This window comes from Diadema setosum, chromosome 1 (assembly GCF_964275005.1).
Source record: "Diadema setosum chromosome 1, eeDiaSeto1, whole genome shotgun sequence".
Lineage (NCBI taxonomy): Eukaryota > Metazoa > Echinodermata > Echinoidea > Diadematoida > Diadematidae > Diadema > Diadema setosum.
This window is the reverse complement of record NC_092685.1, coordinates 44,117,480-44,133,792: the sequence shown is the minus strand read 5'-3', so window position 1 is coordinate 44,133,792 and position 16,313 is coordinate 44,117,480. Positions and strand designations below refer to the sequence as shown.

General features: G+C 36.8%; 1 protein-coding gene across 1 annotated transcript; it reads right to left on the bottom strand.

The window, feature by feature from the left end:
* Window positions 1-153: 153 nt before the first annotated feature.
* LOC140230955 (beclin 1-associated autophagy-related key regulator-like) lies at window positions 154-11,163 on the bottom strand. The gene is made up of 11 exons (XM_072311101.1): window positions 10,967-11,163; window positions 8,854-8,916; window positions 8,286-8,328; window positions 7,779-7,860; window positions 5,550-5,648; window positions 4,698-4,830; window positions 3,726-3,955; window positions 3,195-3,351; window positions 2,243-2,333; window positions 1,334-1,419; window positions 154-599 (listed from the first exon to the last, which is right to left on the bottom strand). Exons 1-11 carry the CDS (start codon window positions 11,161-11,163, stop codon window positions 248-250), a joined length of 1,533 nt encoding a protein of 510 aa, XP_072167202.1. The 3' UTR covers window positions 154-247.
* Between the last annotated feature and the right edge of the window lie 5,150 nt (window positions 11,164-16,313).

Sequence of the window (16,313 nt, the reverse complement as noted above, 5' to 3'; positions counted from 1 at the left end):
AATGAGGTCAGACCATGATGTGCTTGTCACATACAACCAAAGTGGTGTGTGACTGAGATGCCAGAAATCTGACGCCAAAAAACAGTCCCCTATACACAGCTGAAATACCAGCTATATATGAAGGCCGGCTTACCATCAGCTTTCATGTGTGAAACGGTGGGATCGTTGCTTAAACCTGCTCAGCGTATTCGCTGGATACGTGAAAATCAGCGAGGAGCCACATTGTGAAGCTCCTTGACTCATATCATCACCTCTTCTCCCGCTGGCTCGTGGCAGCCCTCCACAGGGACGCCACCGAGGCGGCGGCCGATGACATGAGCCCCGCTGCCTGCGGCAGAGTGGACACGCTCATCACAGACGGACTCGCCTCGGGCGGGGAGGGGCTGTGACCGGCGACGTCCTCCCCAATGCCCTCCGCCGGAAGAGGCAGACTGGTGGGCACGGTCTCCCACTCCTCCTGGTCAGAGGCGACGCTGTCCTCCTCCTCGTCCAGAGACTCCGGCAGGCTTCCACTGCCCGACATGCTCAGCATGCTTGTTAGGTTGGGTGAGGTCTGAGCAGCAAGCAGCAGGTCACTGTGCACCTCAAAATCAGATGTCCTGTGTGCAGCAAGAATAAAAATGGCATGAACATCCGGCACTTAAAACCTCAAGGTGATACCGGTAGGTGCAAGCAGAAGAATTATGATGAAGAAAACTATAAAATAAATACCTTTTTTCTTTACTACAGTGTATACATTTTGAAAAAGTTGACACACATCTTAGACTGGGAACCTCTGTAACAACATGTTAACATCTTGCTCTGACTTTCAATCATTCCTATATCACATACTGTACTTATGTCATAATGTAAAACAAATACTGACTGCTTTATCACCTGTGTCTCAGTGCAAATCCTTGACCTACATTGATTCTACCTTTAACTTGCATTGCCAGTCTTGAGTCTCAGAAAAATCTGTTGGAATCAACTCAGGTAGAGGATTCGGAGTATGACTCTTAAAAGCATTCCATGTGATTACAGGTGTTTTGTTTACAAGATAAATTTTGCAGCAGTATATACCTACCACAGCAGGGAGTGTAACTGGCCACCGCTGTGATGTGATTTCTCAAGGTGTAAAAATGATTATTTTTTTTATTTTTGAGGGGGGGGGGGTGGTTATATACCCTGCGGATCATACTGCCAGCATCATCAGGCCCCCCCCCCCAAAAAAAAAAAAAAACAAAACAAAAAACAACCCACAACAACGAACAAACAAACAAACAAACACACACAAAAACAAATATACAGAAAACAAACAAAAAACAAACAAACTGCAAGTTGTAGCAATCCCTACCTGCCATAACTTGGAGTGTCGCTGGCTACTAAAGTGATGAGGTTTCTTAGTGTGTAATGAGGATGCAGTTTTTCTGGTGATATACTCTGACAAAATAAAAAGAAAGATGAAAGAAACAACAAATGAGAAATCTACAATTTGTCAAGTTAATATGATGTGACCATCTTTATATAGCACATAATACATTCTGCATAGGTCCTTACAACAATGAAACAGGTGAATGGAAAAGTTCTGTCAAGTGCTAAATTGTTGGATGCTCTGTTCTGATTTGAAAGAGATTTGTCAAAGTTTACAAAAGTCTGGATTCTTCTACATATAAGGCCACTCAGCAAATAGTGTAGAAATGGCTTGATCATTACGACTGTTACCCTTTATTGAAATAGGTAATGCATTTAAAGTAAAACTAACACCAGAAACGATGAATACTGTAATACACAAAAAAATGGTTCACATCTCTTCAGCATCACCAATATATGACTAATTCCCACAGATACGTAGTGGGAAATTCACTGTACTTCTTAACCCATTGAGGACAAGTCCCAGGTATACTCAGCTAAGTGTCTATGGGAAATGCGTGTTTTAGCAAAATCAGTCAGTCCTATACGGATTCAAATATGATCATGTCTTTGTCCTTGTTAAAAATTGTTCTTCAACAACAAATAACCACCTCAATGCTCTACAGCCTCTCCTTGCCCCCCCCCCCCCAAAAAAAAAAGCCAAACACCTAAGTTCTGTATTAATCAAAATACATGCCACTACTGTGAAATGAAGTTTTTGATATTCACATATAAAAATAGGACTTTCTGACCATCCAGCATTGTTGTATTGGTTGTAACTCACAGCTCAAAGTAATATGACCTTTTATGCATTCCATATGTAGTTTAAACAGTGTAGGATATTGGTACTTACCTGACTAAAACAAAGAAAGAGCACACTGCTGTTCAGTTTGTCAACTGCAGATGAGAATTCACGGCGGCTCAGCTCAGATTTACAAAAGCGACTGCAAAGATTGAGCAAATGAGTTTTGGCATGTGAATGGGTTTCATGACCTTTACAATGATGAATATTCTTATATTGTGTTTAATCTTGTACTGAAGAATTCCAACATTACTCATTTTGTCAAAGGTCACAAATGATATTGTTCATGCATATCTTGGGGTTTAGTGCTTCATAAATATGAATGTAAAAGACTAGCTTTCAAGTTTCCTACACATATTACATCTGGAGAGTTTAGTAGTATTCAAAACCAAATTAAAGATGTATAAACCTACAACAGGTAAAATGAATTAGATTAGTACCCCCCACTCTCGTCATCCCAGAATAATCCTTCCTGGCGGAGGTATTCAGGGAAATCAACTACAAGGAACAAGAACAAGGAGTTGATGAGGAGACAAAATTCTGCTTAACCCTTGTTGTGCTTTGGTCACTGATTAGCATGCACGCTGGAGTGCTCTCTTGGCCTAATTGATGCAGATGTCTGGAAACTAATTGTCAATGAAAAAAGATTACATTAATCCCCCTAATCCCAACTGTGTCACTATGACCTCCCTGTTGGACTGAGGCTCATTGTTACACCTGAATGGCCTTGCTAATCTTCAAATGGATTACTGAATGCTGATGAAAAATGCTTGGCAAGTTTAATAAGCCAAGTGCCTGGGCAAATGAAGGGTTAATCGACAATGAAATTAATACACTCCGGCATAAGATTTCAGATCATTCCACACATGCTGAAACAATGCTTCTCATCATATAGATGAAATCAAACATAGCACAAAAATGAATAAATAAATAAAATGAAATAAAATAAACCTAAGATTTTGTAAATTTATTATGAGACAGGCCATTTGCTATTGGCTGTTACCTGAAATGAACCCTTCTGACCAGAGGCACGTCCAGTGTGTTGGCTATGTGAGCTACGAGCTGCGCAGTGTAGGTCAGTGCTGCTGCCACCTGGTGGCCCGGATTGTGCAGGTCAAGTTCTGCATCCGGGTCAGGAATCTCTGTTTCCTGGGGCACAACTGCAAAAACAACATCAACAGAAATTAACCTTTTTCTTTCACAACAATGATGGCAACAAAATCAACATTAATGCATGGGATGAAACTTCATCAAGCAATACATCCAGATTGAGACATTACAAAAAAAGAAAAAGAAAAAAGAAAGGATGAATAAATACATGCACAATCTTAATCAATAAAATTCAAAGGGAAAAAAAAGGTATATGCCTTTAAGTCAAATGCTTTCTGCAAGTTCATTATGAAGAATGACCCAGAGTCTACTCACAAATTTAGTTTGAGAATAAACTAAATAAATGTATTCAATCAGGGTTATGTGTAATGAGATGCTTTACGAGTAATGATGGGTACAAACTGGGCAAAAAAAAATTACTCACCACATGCAACATAGGCAGAGTAGTCACCGTTTGCTGGGATTTGGACGTGGGGGTGAACTATGCTGTAATGCGCCTCCCCGTTGTTGATGGTCTCAACCCAACGACCTCTGACGTAGGAAGTCATCCTGGCCTCAGCGAGGGCGGCAACCAACTCATCTTCTTCTGATTGCTCCTCGAGTTTACTGTCTGTCAGGCTGACCTCCTCTCGCCACCCTTCCTCATGTGACACACTGAAACAAGTATGGTTGACCATTTGTCAGCTTCCTACACTATGCAGCTGAGCAAAGGTGCAGTGATCAGTGATACGACAATTGCTCCTGCGACAGCTGCTCTGGTCTTTTTTTTTTCTCTCTCCAAGGACTTGGGGTAAGGGATAGGGTTGTGATAGGGTTTTAGGTTTAGTTTGATGTGAGGATTAGGATTACGGTTAAGGGTTGTGATAGGGTTTTAGGTTTAGTTTGATGCGAGGATTAGGGTTAGGGTTATGTTTGTGGGTAGATTTGATGTTTGGCTTAGCGTGCAGATATTGTACGGGAGCAACTGTTGCAGGAGCACGTCATGGAACCATCATGATCAGATGTCACAGCAAGTTTGATGCCTCACAAACAGATACATGTACTTCCTGCCTCACACAAATCATTTCATGACAGCATGATAAAATCTTTTGTTATGCAAAATCAATTCATTCTCACAATGCATGCTACTCTGTTGGCAGAGAAACTTTCGGTAGAGTATTTGGCAAGCAACACGCTTATCCAGTAAATTTGCACTCTTACAATTTACTGTCATCAGGTGAAGAAAAAAATTTCTTGTCTCATCAATAAACTACTAATATTTGAATTATTCAGTGATGTTGGCACATTATCAGAAGTCCCTGTGCATGCTCAAAACCACATAAATTTTGACTGAAGATGTTCCACCAGAAAATGGTGAAATCATGGTACTGCCACGGGTAGTTGTGAATTCACTCACCTCTGGTTTATTTCAGTGATGGGGAATATATGATGAAGCAGCTGGGTAATCTTCTCTCTCCTCTTGACTTGCAACAATTCACTCTTCTCCTCCAGTGACTCCTTCCGACTCTCAATATTTGTTCCTATGTGCTCTGCAGAGAGTTAATGTGCCAATCACACAAACTTAAAGGGATGGCATAGTTTTGGTTGAGGTGGGGATTCAGATTTTAACTTTTTGCAAGATAAGTAGAAACCACTTAAGAAATATGAAAGAGCATATAATTCTAAGACGATTTCAAAGTTTATTTGAAGAAAATGGTTTTGAAATGGCCGAGATATCCAAAAACAAAATAAAACAGAGTGGTCCTAATAACAGGTGGGTTCCACCTGTTATTAGGACCTCTTTTCTTTAGGATATCTCAGTCATTTCAAAACCAATTTTCATCAAATAAACTTTGAATTCCTCTTGAAATTGTATGTTCATTTCATATTTCATAAGTGGTTTGTCACTACGTCACAAAAAAAGTTGGAAACCTGAAGCCCCATCTGTGGAAGAACCTCATGCACATTGTAAACACAGTTAATGGAAATTTGTTCACAGTTAGGAATGGTTGCACCAAGTCAATTGGTACAAACATGAGAAAACAGCATCATCTTATAATATTAAGCTAATATGATACAGAAAAATAAAAGTACTTATGATTGTCAAGCATGTATGTCTGTTAAATATGTGTAATTCCACATTTACTATCGAAAGTCATTATGTATCAGGCATTCTATCACTGCAATTGTTGTTTGACGATTATCTAATTAAGCATTTCTCTGAAGGGGCCTCTAAATCACTTTTCTACATTATAAGAGGTGCACTTACCCATATACTTTTGAATTTTCTGCAATTTCTTGTTGTGTTCATCCCTTCTAAGTTTCTCCAATTTCTTTTTCTCAACAACACTTTGGAGTGACTGTTTGTCTGTACAAAATAAAAACATAAATAATCGTCATGTCAAATTACAGTAGCAATATCCTTACTCATCATTTTTTTTAATTCACTGTACAGAAATAAAGGTGGCATTAATGATACAAAATTCAACTTTTACATAAAGGGATGGATCACATTTTAGCAATAAAAAGTACCAATATGGACACAGTATTAGGAAATCATGTTGATCTTGATAGTGGTTAATAAAAACATGAAAACATAAGTCACACACAAACACACAAATAGATCTGTCAGTTGTCAACAATGTCACATATACTTGGTATACTTATATTCTCTTCTACACAACAGCACAAGATGCCCACATGCTGATGTCTATGAAGGCTTTTCCATTTTGTCTTATAAGAGACCTCCAGGTAATTAATTAGATTTTTGCAGCTGAACATCTATAAATAAGCCAGTTTGGAGTTCCACTTTGCGCATGAGCAGAAACAAGGTCATTCGGACCAACAGGCATGTTGGTTTTTAAATTTACTGGGATAAGCATCTGTCATGTAATGATTATTCATGTAATCCCTATAAATGCCGCTTGCCAGCACATCCACCTGACAGCAAAAGTGGTATTTGTCAATATCAATAGAAAGAGATTGTCAATACATCCAATGCAAAATAATGAAATGGATGCTTTCTCAAGTGTGAATTGACAGATCATTCTGCTCATCTGGTCTACGCAAGTTTATTCTTTGTTTGAACGGAATTGATGAATCCATAAATTGTTACGTAAAGCTTATGCATTATGTCGCTCTGAAAACGAGTGAAGTGCCCCTAACCAACTGAGAAAAAAGAAAGGTCATTCGTACCAATGTGCCCATGAGCTAACTCCGAACTGGCTTATTGGAGACACTGGGTACAGAGTTTCAAAATTTAGAGTGATTGGGATGAAGAATAAGAATGTTTTCAAAATTCATAACAAATAACAATGAACACGGATGATGACCTAGCAGATTTACATAAGAATGCATGATTGGGTGCTCAAGGAAGCAGAAAAAAAAAGAAGAAAGCATGCATTAATTCTACACATGCGAACCTGTTAAGCAAGAGGTATTCCAGTGGAATTACAATGCTATAATACTAGAACATATACATGTGTATGTGAGTCTCCTACATCATCATCCTTGTTATTAGTGTAATTTGTTTGGGGTTTTTCAGAGTATTGGTTTATCTGCTCAAGACCACAATAAGTTCCACAAATCTGTACATGACATTATTGATTTATGCACATATTGATGTCAAATTATACAAATTGCCTGGAGTGCCCCTTTCTATTTTCTCCTCCTCCTGAACTTGGTGCAAAAAACAAGGTTCCACAATCATTCATATATATATATATATATATATATATATATATATATATATATATACACCGTAAATAGAAGGGCTTGGGTTCGCTTAGCTCTCTAGCACTCATCACACCAAAAGCAGACTAGGGCAATACACATGTGTTACTTGGAAGGAGTCCCCTGGCTAACTAACTTGTAGCCAGTTTATTCTTCACATAATTTGCAGGGGCGGATCCAGGGAGGACCACAACCGGCGCACGCCCCCCTTTATTTTTTGTTGAAACAAAAGAAATAAAAAGAAAAAATGGGGGGAGGGGTGCGTGCGCCCCCCCTTTATTTTTGTAAACACGCCCTCTCTTTATGAAATTCCTGGATCCGCCCCTGATTTGGCATGGGTTTACATGTAAATCTGGGTTGTAACATAAATATTCATATACAAAGTCAACATAACAAAACATGCAAATAAGGAAACAGGTTAAAACTTAATATTCACAACATGTAAATAATGTGTAGGCTTGGGTGATTTGGGCATGTTTTCAGTAGTACAGGGACCAATGTGTGAGAAGTGAAAGAGCGGGAAAATGTCATGTGATGTGTGGAGTGTCTGTGATAGGTAGGGTGTATGGATGCATGTGTGGCTGTGAATATGTATGTGATGTGGGTTGGTGTATTGGTGTGTAGAGGGGTGGTACATGTTATAACAAAAAGGGGGGATACACTGGTAATAAATGGTTCAAGATAAATCCCTACAATAGGATGAAAAGAAAAAGAACAAAGAAATATATAAATTGTTTACGGGATATTCCACTGAACTCATTCGCACCTTTATCTAGGTTGCTTTTCTCATCAGTGATGGCCTTCTGTGTCATCTGTAACCTTCCTTTCATTAGTGAAACTTCCCAATGCTGCATAAGAATAAGGTAACAAACACTCAATGCTAGAAGAAATCAATCACACATAGTACACTGTATAACTGTCACAAGCAAAAGACAAAGTATTTAAACTGTGTATTTTCTACAAAGAAGCAGCATTGTCATTAAAAAAAAAAAATGTCTTGTGCTAGGGGCTCTTTAAAATGACAACTTAATCCATATATACATGTAGATATGTCCCTGTGCCTACTTCTTGGTTTGTAACAAACTGTCATTTATTCTTGTCTTCACAAACTGATTTTAAATCATATTACATGTACCTAAGAAGACATAAAAAGAAGCAAAAAATGTGTACTCCATGCAAACCATAAATCAAACTTTACATCACGTGAAGTGTATAAAAACACTGTGTAGCATTATAGTGTAATGATGACTTTGACATAGTGTGATGTCCATACCTTTTCTGCTATTGCATTTTTCCTTCTCAGTCTTTCACAAAGCCTTGGTGAGCAATGAAAGAAAATGTAAAAACCTTGATAAATATGGATATTATCTACAGAACACATGAACAAAAAAAAAAAAAAAAATAAGTCTGCAAAAAAGGTAGAAAATGGTATATTTACACTGCAAAACGAATGTCTGATGCCTATTGGAGGGGCAATAATGCCAGCCTAGACTGTGTAGCCAACAACTCTTGCAATGTCAGGCAGAAATCTATCCCTCTTATTGTGTTCACAAGTGCCAGATACAGCTTGCTCAATAATTTTTGAAGGCGTTTTTCAGAAAAGTTGTGTACCGGTACTCTGCTATACTGTACATCTTTAAAATTATATTCAAAGTAGAGTCTCTTTTTTTTTTTCAGGTCCCATGAATAAGGAATCTGTGCATTGATCCTGTTCTCCAGAATTAAGCATTTAGATTGTAGCAAACACTTTACATACATTGTACATCAGTCCTGTAGAATAGCTTTTACTTTTTATTTTTTATCTTAGACAAAAAATAAAAATAAAATGTGACATTACTCACTTTGCAGACAGGCATTCTTTTTCCTTCCTGAGTCGCATCAGCCTGTCTCTCCTTTCACAATACCTGTTTCAACACACATATTATGATTTAAAAGAAGCAAACGAGCAAAGGGCTCAATTTGAATTATTCTGTTAAAAAAAAAAAAAAAACCAAAACAAAACAAAACTTGAAACAGAAGGAAAAAGAGAAAAATAAGAAACTGTAAGATCAACGTAAGCAAGAATTTCACAATGGAGAATAATGTCCATCATGAAAACTATTTCAGACTGAAAACAATGTTTTCATGAAAATTCAAGTAAATCACACATGATACACGTCATCACATCTAGAAAACAAAAAGATGATGTGAATATCATACAAGCACCTCAACACAGTCATGACAGTCACAAGATCATGACACATTCACAACATAGTTTTCTTTGTCTGTTTATGCATACTGTATATCAACTGTCACTACATGATTTCTTTTTAATGCATATAGAACCAAACAACTGTCACTGCATGCAGTCTGCAGTAACTTTTTCTTTATGTTTGTGTTTGCTTCCTTTTCCAGATAAGGTATAAATACTTTCATAATGGCTCTAGCTAAAATACAATAAAATTTACTGTATTCAAAATAGCTTCCTTTTTTTTTTTCAAGAAAGTGTGGGAACAATTATTAGTTTATCGGCTACTGTTATTTGTGAAAAAGGAGCACACTTCTTTTTTTTTTTCCTTTACCAATGGCGCTCAGAAGTTAATTTATAACGGGAATTTCACTATAACCTCATTTGTTGGAAATTGCACTGCACTACACTACGCGTTTGTTATTGACCTATTGTTATATATTCATCTACATACACGTAGAAAATTCATTAAATTTGGGTGCTTGGATGTACATGTAGAGTTCTACATTATCATGATTGAGATCCCATGCAATGCCAATGCAATGGCTATGCACCATGCTACTAGATTATTTGACCGAAAGATCGGTCTGTATCTGTCCGTCGGGGAATGTTCCGCGGAGACTACGTCTGGCTTCACGGATCCCCTCCGTATACAGACCGAAGTCAATGATGCCAGCTCCTGTGTGGCAGTAGCGCACAGATCGAACGTTACGATTAACCAAATTTCAGGCAGCTATTTTACATTCAAACAAGTTTGACATGACATGACACATTATGCAGCAATATTTGGGGTTAATTTCTCACATTGTGCAATCGAAATACTCACAGTTACTCGGTTATAACGCAGAAATTTTATCGATATCGCAGCATCGCCGTTCGCAAGCAGTAAGTCGCCATTTTTAATCTGTAAGCCATTGAAAGCCAATCACATGCGAGGTACGTGTTTTAGTAAAACAAACACGTAGAAGCTACCTCGCATGTGATTGGCTAAGAGATTCATAGTGTGTGTTTCTGCAGTTTGAACGTGACGACGCGACAGGGTGTGTTTTACGTTGAAAATTCTACTAAAATATTGGATTATTCATTAATCTGGTGAGTGTAGTCTATTCTTGAATAGTTGATTTAACTATTCAAGCTTAAATTTGCCGACCTAGGGCCATGAATTAGACGCAATCGAGAAGGGTGAGGTACCTCACCCAATTTTCCATAGAGACAGTGGTTAAGAACATCCACACAGCAATGGGTACTACAACCTTCCGTCTGTCTACGGAGGACAGCGTTAATGGCAAAATATAAAAGAGTTCTCCGGACAGACGGATCTTTCTGTCTACTAGATTATCTACTTCTGCTAGCTTGTATTGTAAACCTGTGACTGTGTGTATGCAGATTAGCTTTTATTAAGTAAGGAGGCAACATAATGTCGTGTTGCACCACACAACGGCAATCTGATCAGCAAAACTGTTCAGTGCCAGAGCTTCATTTATTTGAAGACCTGTCAATCTGTACCTTGGGCTTGCTTTCAACTCCGGAAACCACAAGTGCACTGAATTGAATTGAAAGAGCTCTCTGCTATAATTAATTGCATTGCAATGTTTTGGAGACTGCGCGACGCGACAGCGACTGCAATACTGAGGAGCTCCCTGCGAGCTGCGCTGCGCTGCGCGCGCTGCGCTGCCTGCTATGAAACATTGTCATTGCATTGCGAATGTATTCGATCTTTTGTTTACCTTTCAGCCTCTGCAGATTTGCTCGAAGAGTGACAGAAATCGCCCTTTTCAACGCAAGATGCACATGTAAACGGTCTCCTTGTCGTAAAACACAATGGACATTTCTCAAAAGCTATGCACATCCCGGCCAGAGGAGGTACAAAGCGTCCTACGTCGTCGTCTGCAGAAATTTCTTCACTGTCCCTGTAAGCTGCCATCTTGGATATCCACCCTGTCTTTATGTACCGATTAAGACGCCGATAAACATACATTTTTTCAATATCAAATTCAATTAATCCATTTATTATGTTATTTCAAAACGTGTAATGTATTATTCAAATGATTTAAGAAGATCTATATTCAACAAACTATTTCATCTGGTATCAAATCATGTTCGCATAATACGCATTAGTCAAACCGGCAACAGTATCTCTGTAACCACAAAAACGTAGCAGCAGCACCGAAGCAGCAGTGGCATTGCAGTCGACAACAGGGTGACAAAATAACCCGAACTCGGTGTATGACGTCATAGTTGTTTGTAAATGTCAGCTGGGATTTTATTACAAAACGTATCCTCTCCATAGTCCAGCGTTTGCAGTACGACTCAATATGGTTCACACACAAAAAAAAAACAAAAAAAAAAACAAAGAAAAGAATAAGATCAAATAAAATTACAATGAAAAGGATTTAGTTCGGATCAAATTTTCAGAGGCAGTAAATAAATGCCGGTTTCAGTATTTACAGAGCTCTCTCCCTCCTTCTTGCTCCACTTGATTGTTCATGAATCAACTAGAACTTGCATAATCAATCCTAGCAATGGAACAGATTATAATGTCTCGGGTTTTTGGTTGGTATGCTTACATTATTTGTTATATTTCTCTTCTTCTTCTTCTTTTTTTCTCGAAAGATCATCCAAGGTTTCTGGAGACACAAAACATCAAAACAGCAGGCTAAAAAAAAAAGAAAAAAAGAAAAGTTTACATAAGATGTTTATGTCTGTGCAAAGTACAGTGTATGTCTGATTTGGTTTCACAATCATGTATCTATTTGTCATGTCCATGTTCCACCTAAATATATATAATTATAGTAAAGACTGAACAAAAAATAAATCATTTTTCATGTTCAGATGTTGGCAACTGCCATGTATTTATTAACATGCCTTTGTACAGAGAAATGACACAAATATCGCACAAGATATAAACATATTCTACAGTTTGTACAAATTAAATGTATACAGTACTTTAAACAGGTCTAGTCATGAAAGAACTTAAAAACCATTCCATGTATATATTGACTACAACGAGCAAAGTAAAATGAAATAAACAGAACGGTAGAAGTTGTTCAATATTAAAATCAGATACAAAATTATGGAAGCTTCATATGTTTCCAGGAAACAGTAGCATCTTTCACAATCATTAATGCAAAAATGAGGGAGGTGATGATTTTGTAAACAAATCACCAAATGACCTTGCACACAAATCTTCACTAAATTTCATAAAAAAACACCTCACCAACTGAAAATTATGTTCACTGAATCAAATAATTATAAAGTTGTTATGCCTTATAAAAAGTGCGTGATGGGGAAGGATTGAATTTGCTGCTTTATCAACCCATTATGTAGATATTTTTACATCAACTTTTGATTAAAAAGCCTAACAAAATTGTGTGAAGTTATGACATCATCATTATCTTGTCTAATTAGCATATTTGGCTATGACTGATGTTACTCTTTCATACAAAACATGTGATATATGTAAGGTTTCATAACCTTTTGACCTTACCTCAGGGAAACTTCAGTAATTCTACTTGTTTGAATTTACTATACCTCATTAAAAACATTTGAACACGGAGAGGTATTGTCACTGTAACACGCTCAGAGTACACACCCCCTTTCATCAATACTTTTGTCGTCAACAAGTGGATGCAACATTTTGTTCTCACTCTGTACCCATTGGTATATTTGTTACTGTATACGCCATATATTTTGTGACTCTAAATTTTCGCGAATCAGGACTTCCCGACAATTTCGCGAGTGGTTAAATTCGCGATCATGGAGTCCTGTACTGAACAGAGAAATGTATACGCGTACGTCACATTCATATCGGCATTAGAGTCAATATTTTCACGTTTTTAATTTCGCGAATAGCAGGTGACTCAGGAAATTCGCGAAAATAAAAACCTCACGAAATATTCGGCGTATACAATATTCTTTGTGAGCAAGGGTGAAATATGGTACAGTACCCTATACGTCGTATATTTCTCGAGCATTTTTATTTTTGTGAATTTTGCTAGTCGGGCACTATTCACGAATTTAAAAACAAGCAAAATGATTAACTCAAACCTTCACATGAATACATCTTGCATGTGTGCATGTCTCTTTTCATTGCTGCGCTCCATGATCGCAATTTTAACCATCTGCACAATAATAATGTCAGGAAGTCTCAGTTCGCAAAAAGTAAGACTCCCGATATACATGGTGTATACAGTACATCCATGTGTGATCCTGGCACCGTTATTCCAAACAACTACTGCACAATTACAAATGCTTGAAACTAATTCTGCTGGAAATTACAAAGCTAAAGGACAAGTCCACCTTCATATACATGTGGATTGTGTGAATGCAACAATATTAGTAGAACACATTAGTGAAAGTTTGGGGAAAATCGGACAATCCATTCAAAAATTATGAATTTTTAAAGTATCTGCGCAGTCACTGCTGGATGAGATGACTACTACAGTGTATGATGTCATATGTGTACAACGATATAAAGAAAATAAAAAGAGAATTTCACAAAACTTAACTTTTTGAATAAAGTGCACATTTCTTCGACTTGTTACTGACATATGTTAAGGGTAATATTATTCCCCCTGCCTTCTGAAAGAGAGAAGTCAAGTGTTCTTTTGTTATGCGAGAAAAGTGAAAATATGTTGAATTCTCTTTATTCTTTCTTTATATCGTTGTACACATGTGACATCACAAGCTATAGTAGTCTTCTCATCCAGTCTTAAGTGAGCAGAAACTTAAAAATTTCATAACTTTTGAACGGATTGTCCCATTTTCCTCAAACTCTGATGTGCTCTACTAATATTGCTGCATTCACTCAACCCACATGTCTATGAAGGTGAACTTGTCCTTTAAGGACTACAAAAGGAAAGATGGATCGTAAGAAATAAAATTTCAACCCTTTCTGATAATGCCGGAATAACACTAAATGCAGCCTTACAAATATGATCATTGACAGTCTCAATAAGATGTGACTTTGATTATTCTCCCAGGAAAAAGAATATTTCATCCAGCACTGCATTCAATAACAGGAGTTGCAGCTTGTTTCAGCTGAATGATTGTCAGGATATGTTCTGTTTAATTTTTGTAAACATAATCCACTTCTATATAACATTGATACACACTGTATTGTATATCTATATACCTTTTCTTTACTCTAATGATGAGAAGAAAAACTACGGTTGCAACACAAGCTTTAAGACAAGCACACTACCTTTCTATGGACATTGGACACTGTAACTTTACACATGGAATGATACTACAATATGCATAGCTGAACAGAAACAATTTTGTGTTTTTAAACATATATAATTCTTTAATTTCAAGGTGAAACATGCTAATGCTGTCATATTTTTTTTTTTCAGTCAATCACAATTAAAAAATAATGTATCTGTATTTTGTCACCTTTTTGGTTTAAAAAATATAGGTTCTAACTGAAATATGCATGAAGATGGCATCCCACTGGTACTGTAACAAAAATTATAACAATACTTTTTATTTCTTGTAACACATTTACAAATCTGTTTAATCTTACAGTAATGCTCCATGTGCCACATTATGATTCTTAGTATGTTTAATGGATCCCCAGTTAACAAATCGAAACACAATAATGTTTCACATACATACATTGCTAAACTCATATGCTTTTGATGTATTAAAGGTGTAACTGTTTTGAGAGCACTTAGGAAACTCTTCTGAGTATTGCATTGGTGTTGCTCATGACTTACAGAGAGAGACAAACAAAAGTTGTGATATGTTATTCAGATAAACTGTCTGATTATGCTGAAAATATTTGTGTGTGATGCTAAAACAAATCTTTGCAAAAAAAGACACATCTGAAACTACCTTGATTGCTAGACATCACACACACTGTTGACATCAGTACATCTTTCTACTTGTAGTTCATCTTTCTCATTGATCACCACCTGTGGATCCAATCTCATTGCAATTCTTACACAGATACTACATCTCTGCAGCTCAAGGGAGCTTTCATTCGGACACCTCATTTCAATGTGAGAAAAGATCCCTTTGAATAAGAGTGGCAGCTTACATACTCATGGCCAACAACATACAAGATCTCATCATAGTTGCCAGAAGACTACTTAAAAACATATTCACAAGACTCATAATCATACATCATATGTTTACATGAGATGGTAATTCCTTCCATTTCATGCACGTGAAAGATGCCACAAACTTTTACAGAATACAAATATACTGCAAGAATGAAAACTTCTACTGCTTTGTTTGCATCATTTTACTCAATCAAATTCACCTCAGTCATTGGGTAGTTTTTTTTTTTTTAGCTTAAATTCCCTCTTTGACAGATAATAAAAGACAAAACTAACTTTGAAAAAAAAAGTATTCATACAAACAAATGTGATGACTTTCTTTTAATGGAGTTGGCTTGTCATTTGCATAAAGATTTGGTGGTGGTTTCGTATACATTCATTAGCACCTCATTTATTCACATTAATCAACACATTAATTCACATAGAATTTGAGAAGTAAAACACATGAAACAAATCTTGAACACAGCTATCCTTGTGTGAAAACCTTGTTTTCAAAATCAGAAGATATCGTACACTTGTACATGTTTCAACTTGTTTTTGTTTTTTTTGTGCATGATCAAGACAATAAATCTGATGGACCTTTCTATTAAAACATCGATTAACATGAAACTCAGAATAATTGCTGCACAAAAAAAGATGACCCTGAATGTAACATGTCCATGACAGGACAGCTAAATAATTCACAGTACATTCATCTGCTGATATCTGTTAAAGGGACACATTACCCCTAGACATCTACTATAAAAGTGGATGTTTTTGCTTTTTTTTTCTCTGCCGAGTAAGATGAATTTTCAGTGTAAAATTCCACAGAATCAAGATGTTACATAGTGGTACATACAACCAGCAAAAATACATGCACACTTTCTTTTTATGCGCTTTTAAATTTTTTTTTTTTACAAATTTCCACTTTTAGAGCATGTGGATTCATTGAAATGCAATGTACGAGTATCAGAAGAAAAATCAGACAATCGATTCAAAACTAATGAATGTTTCAAATTTTGGTTAACTCCAT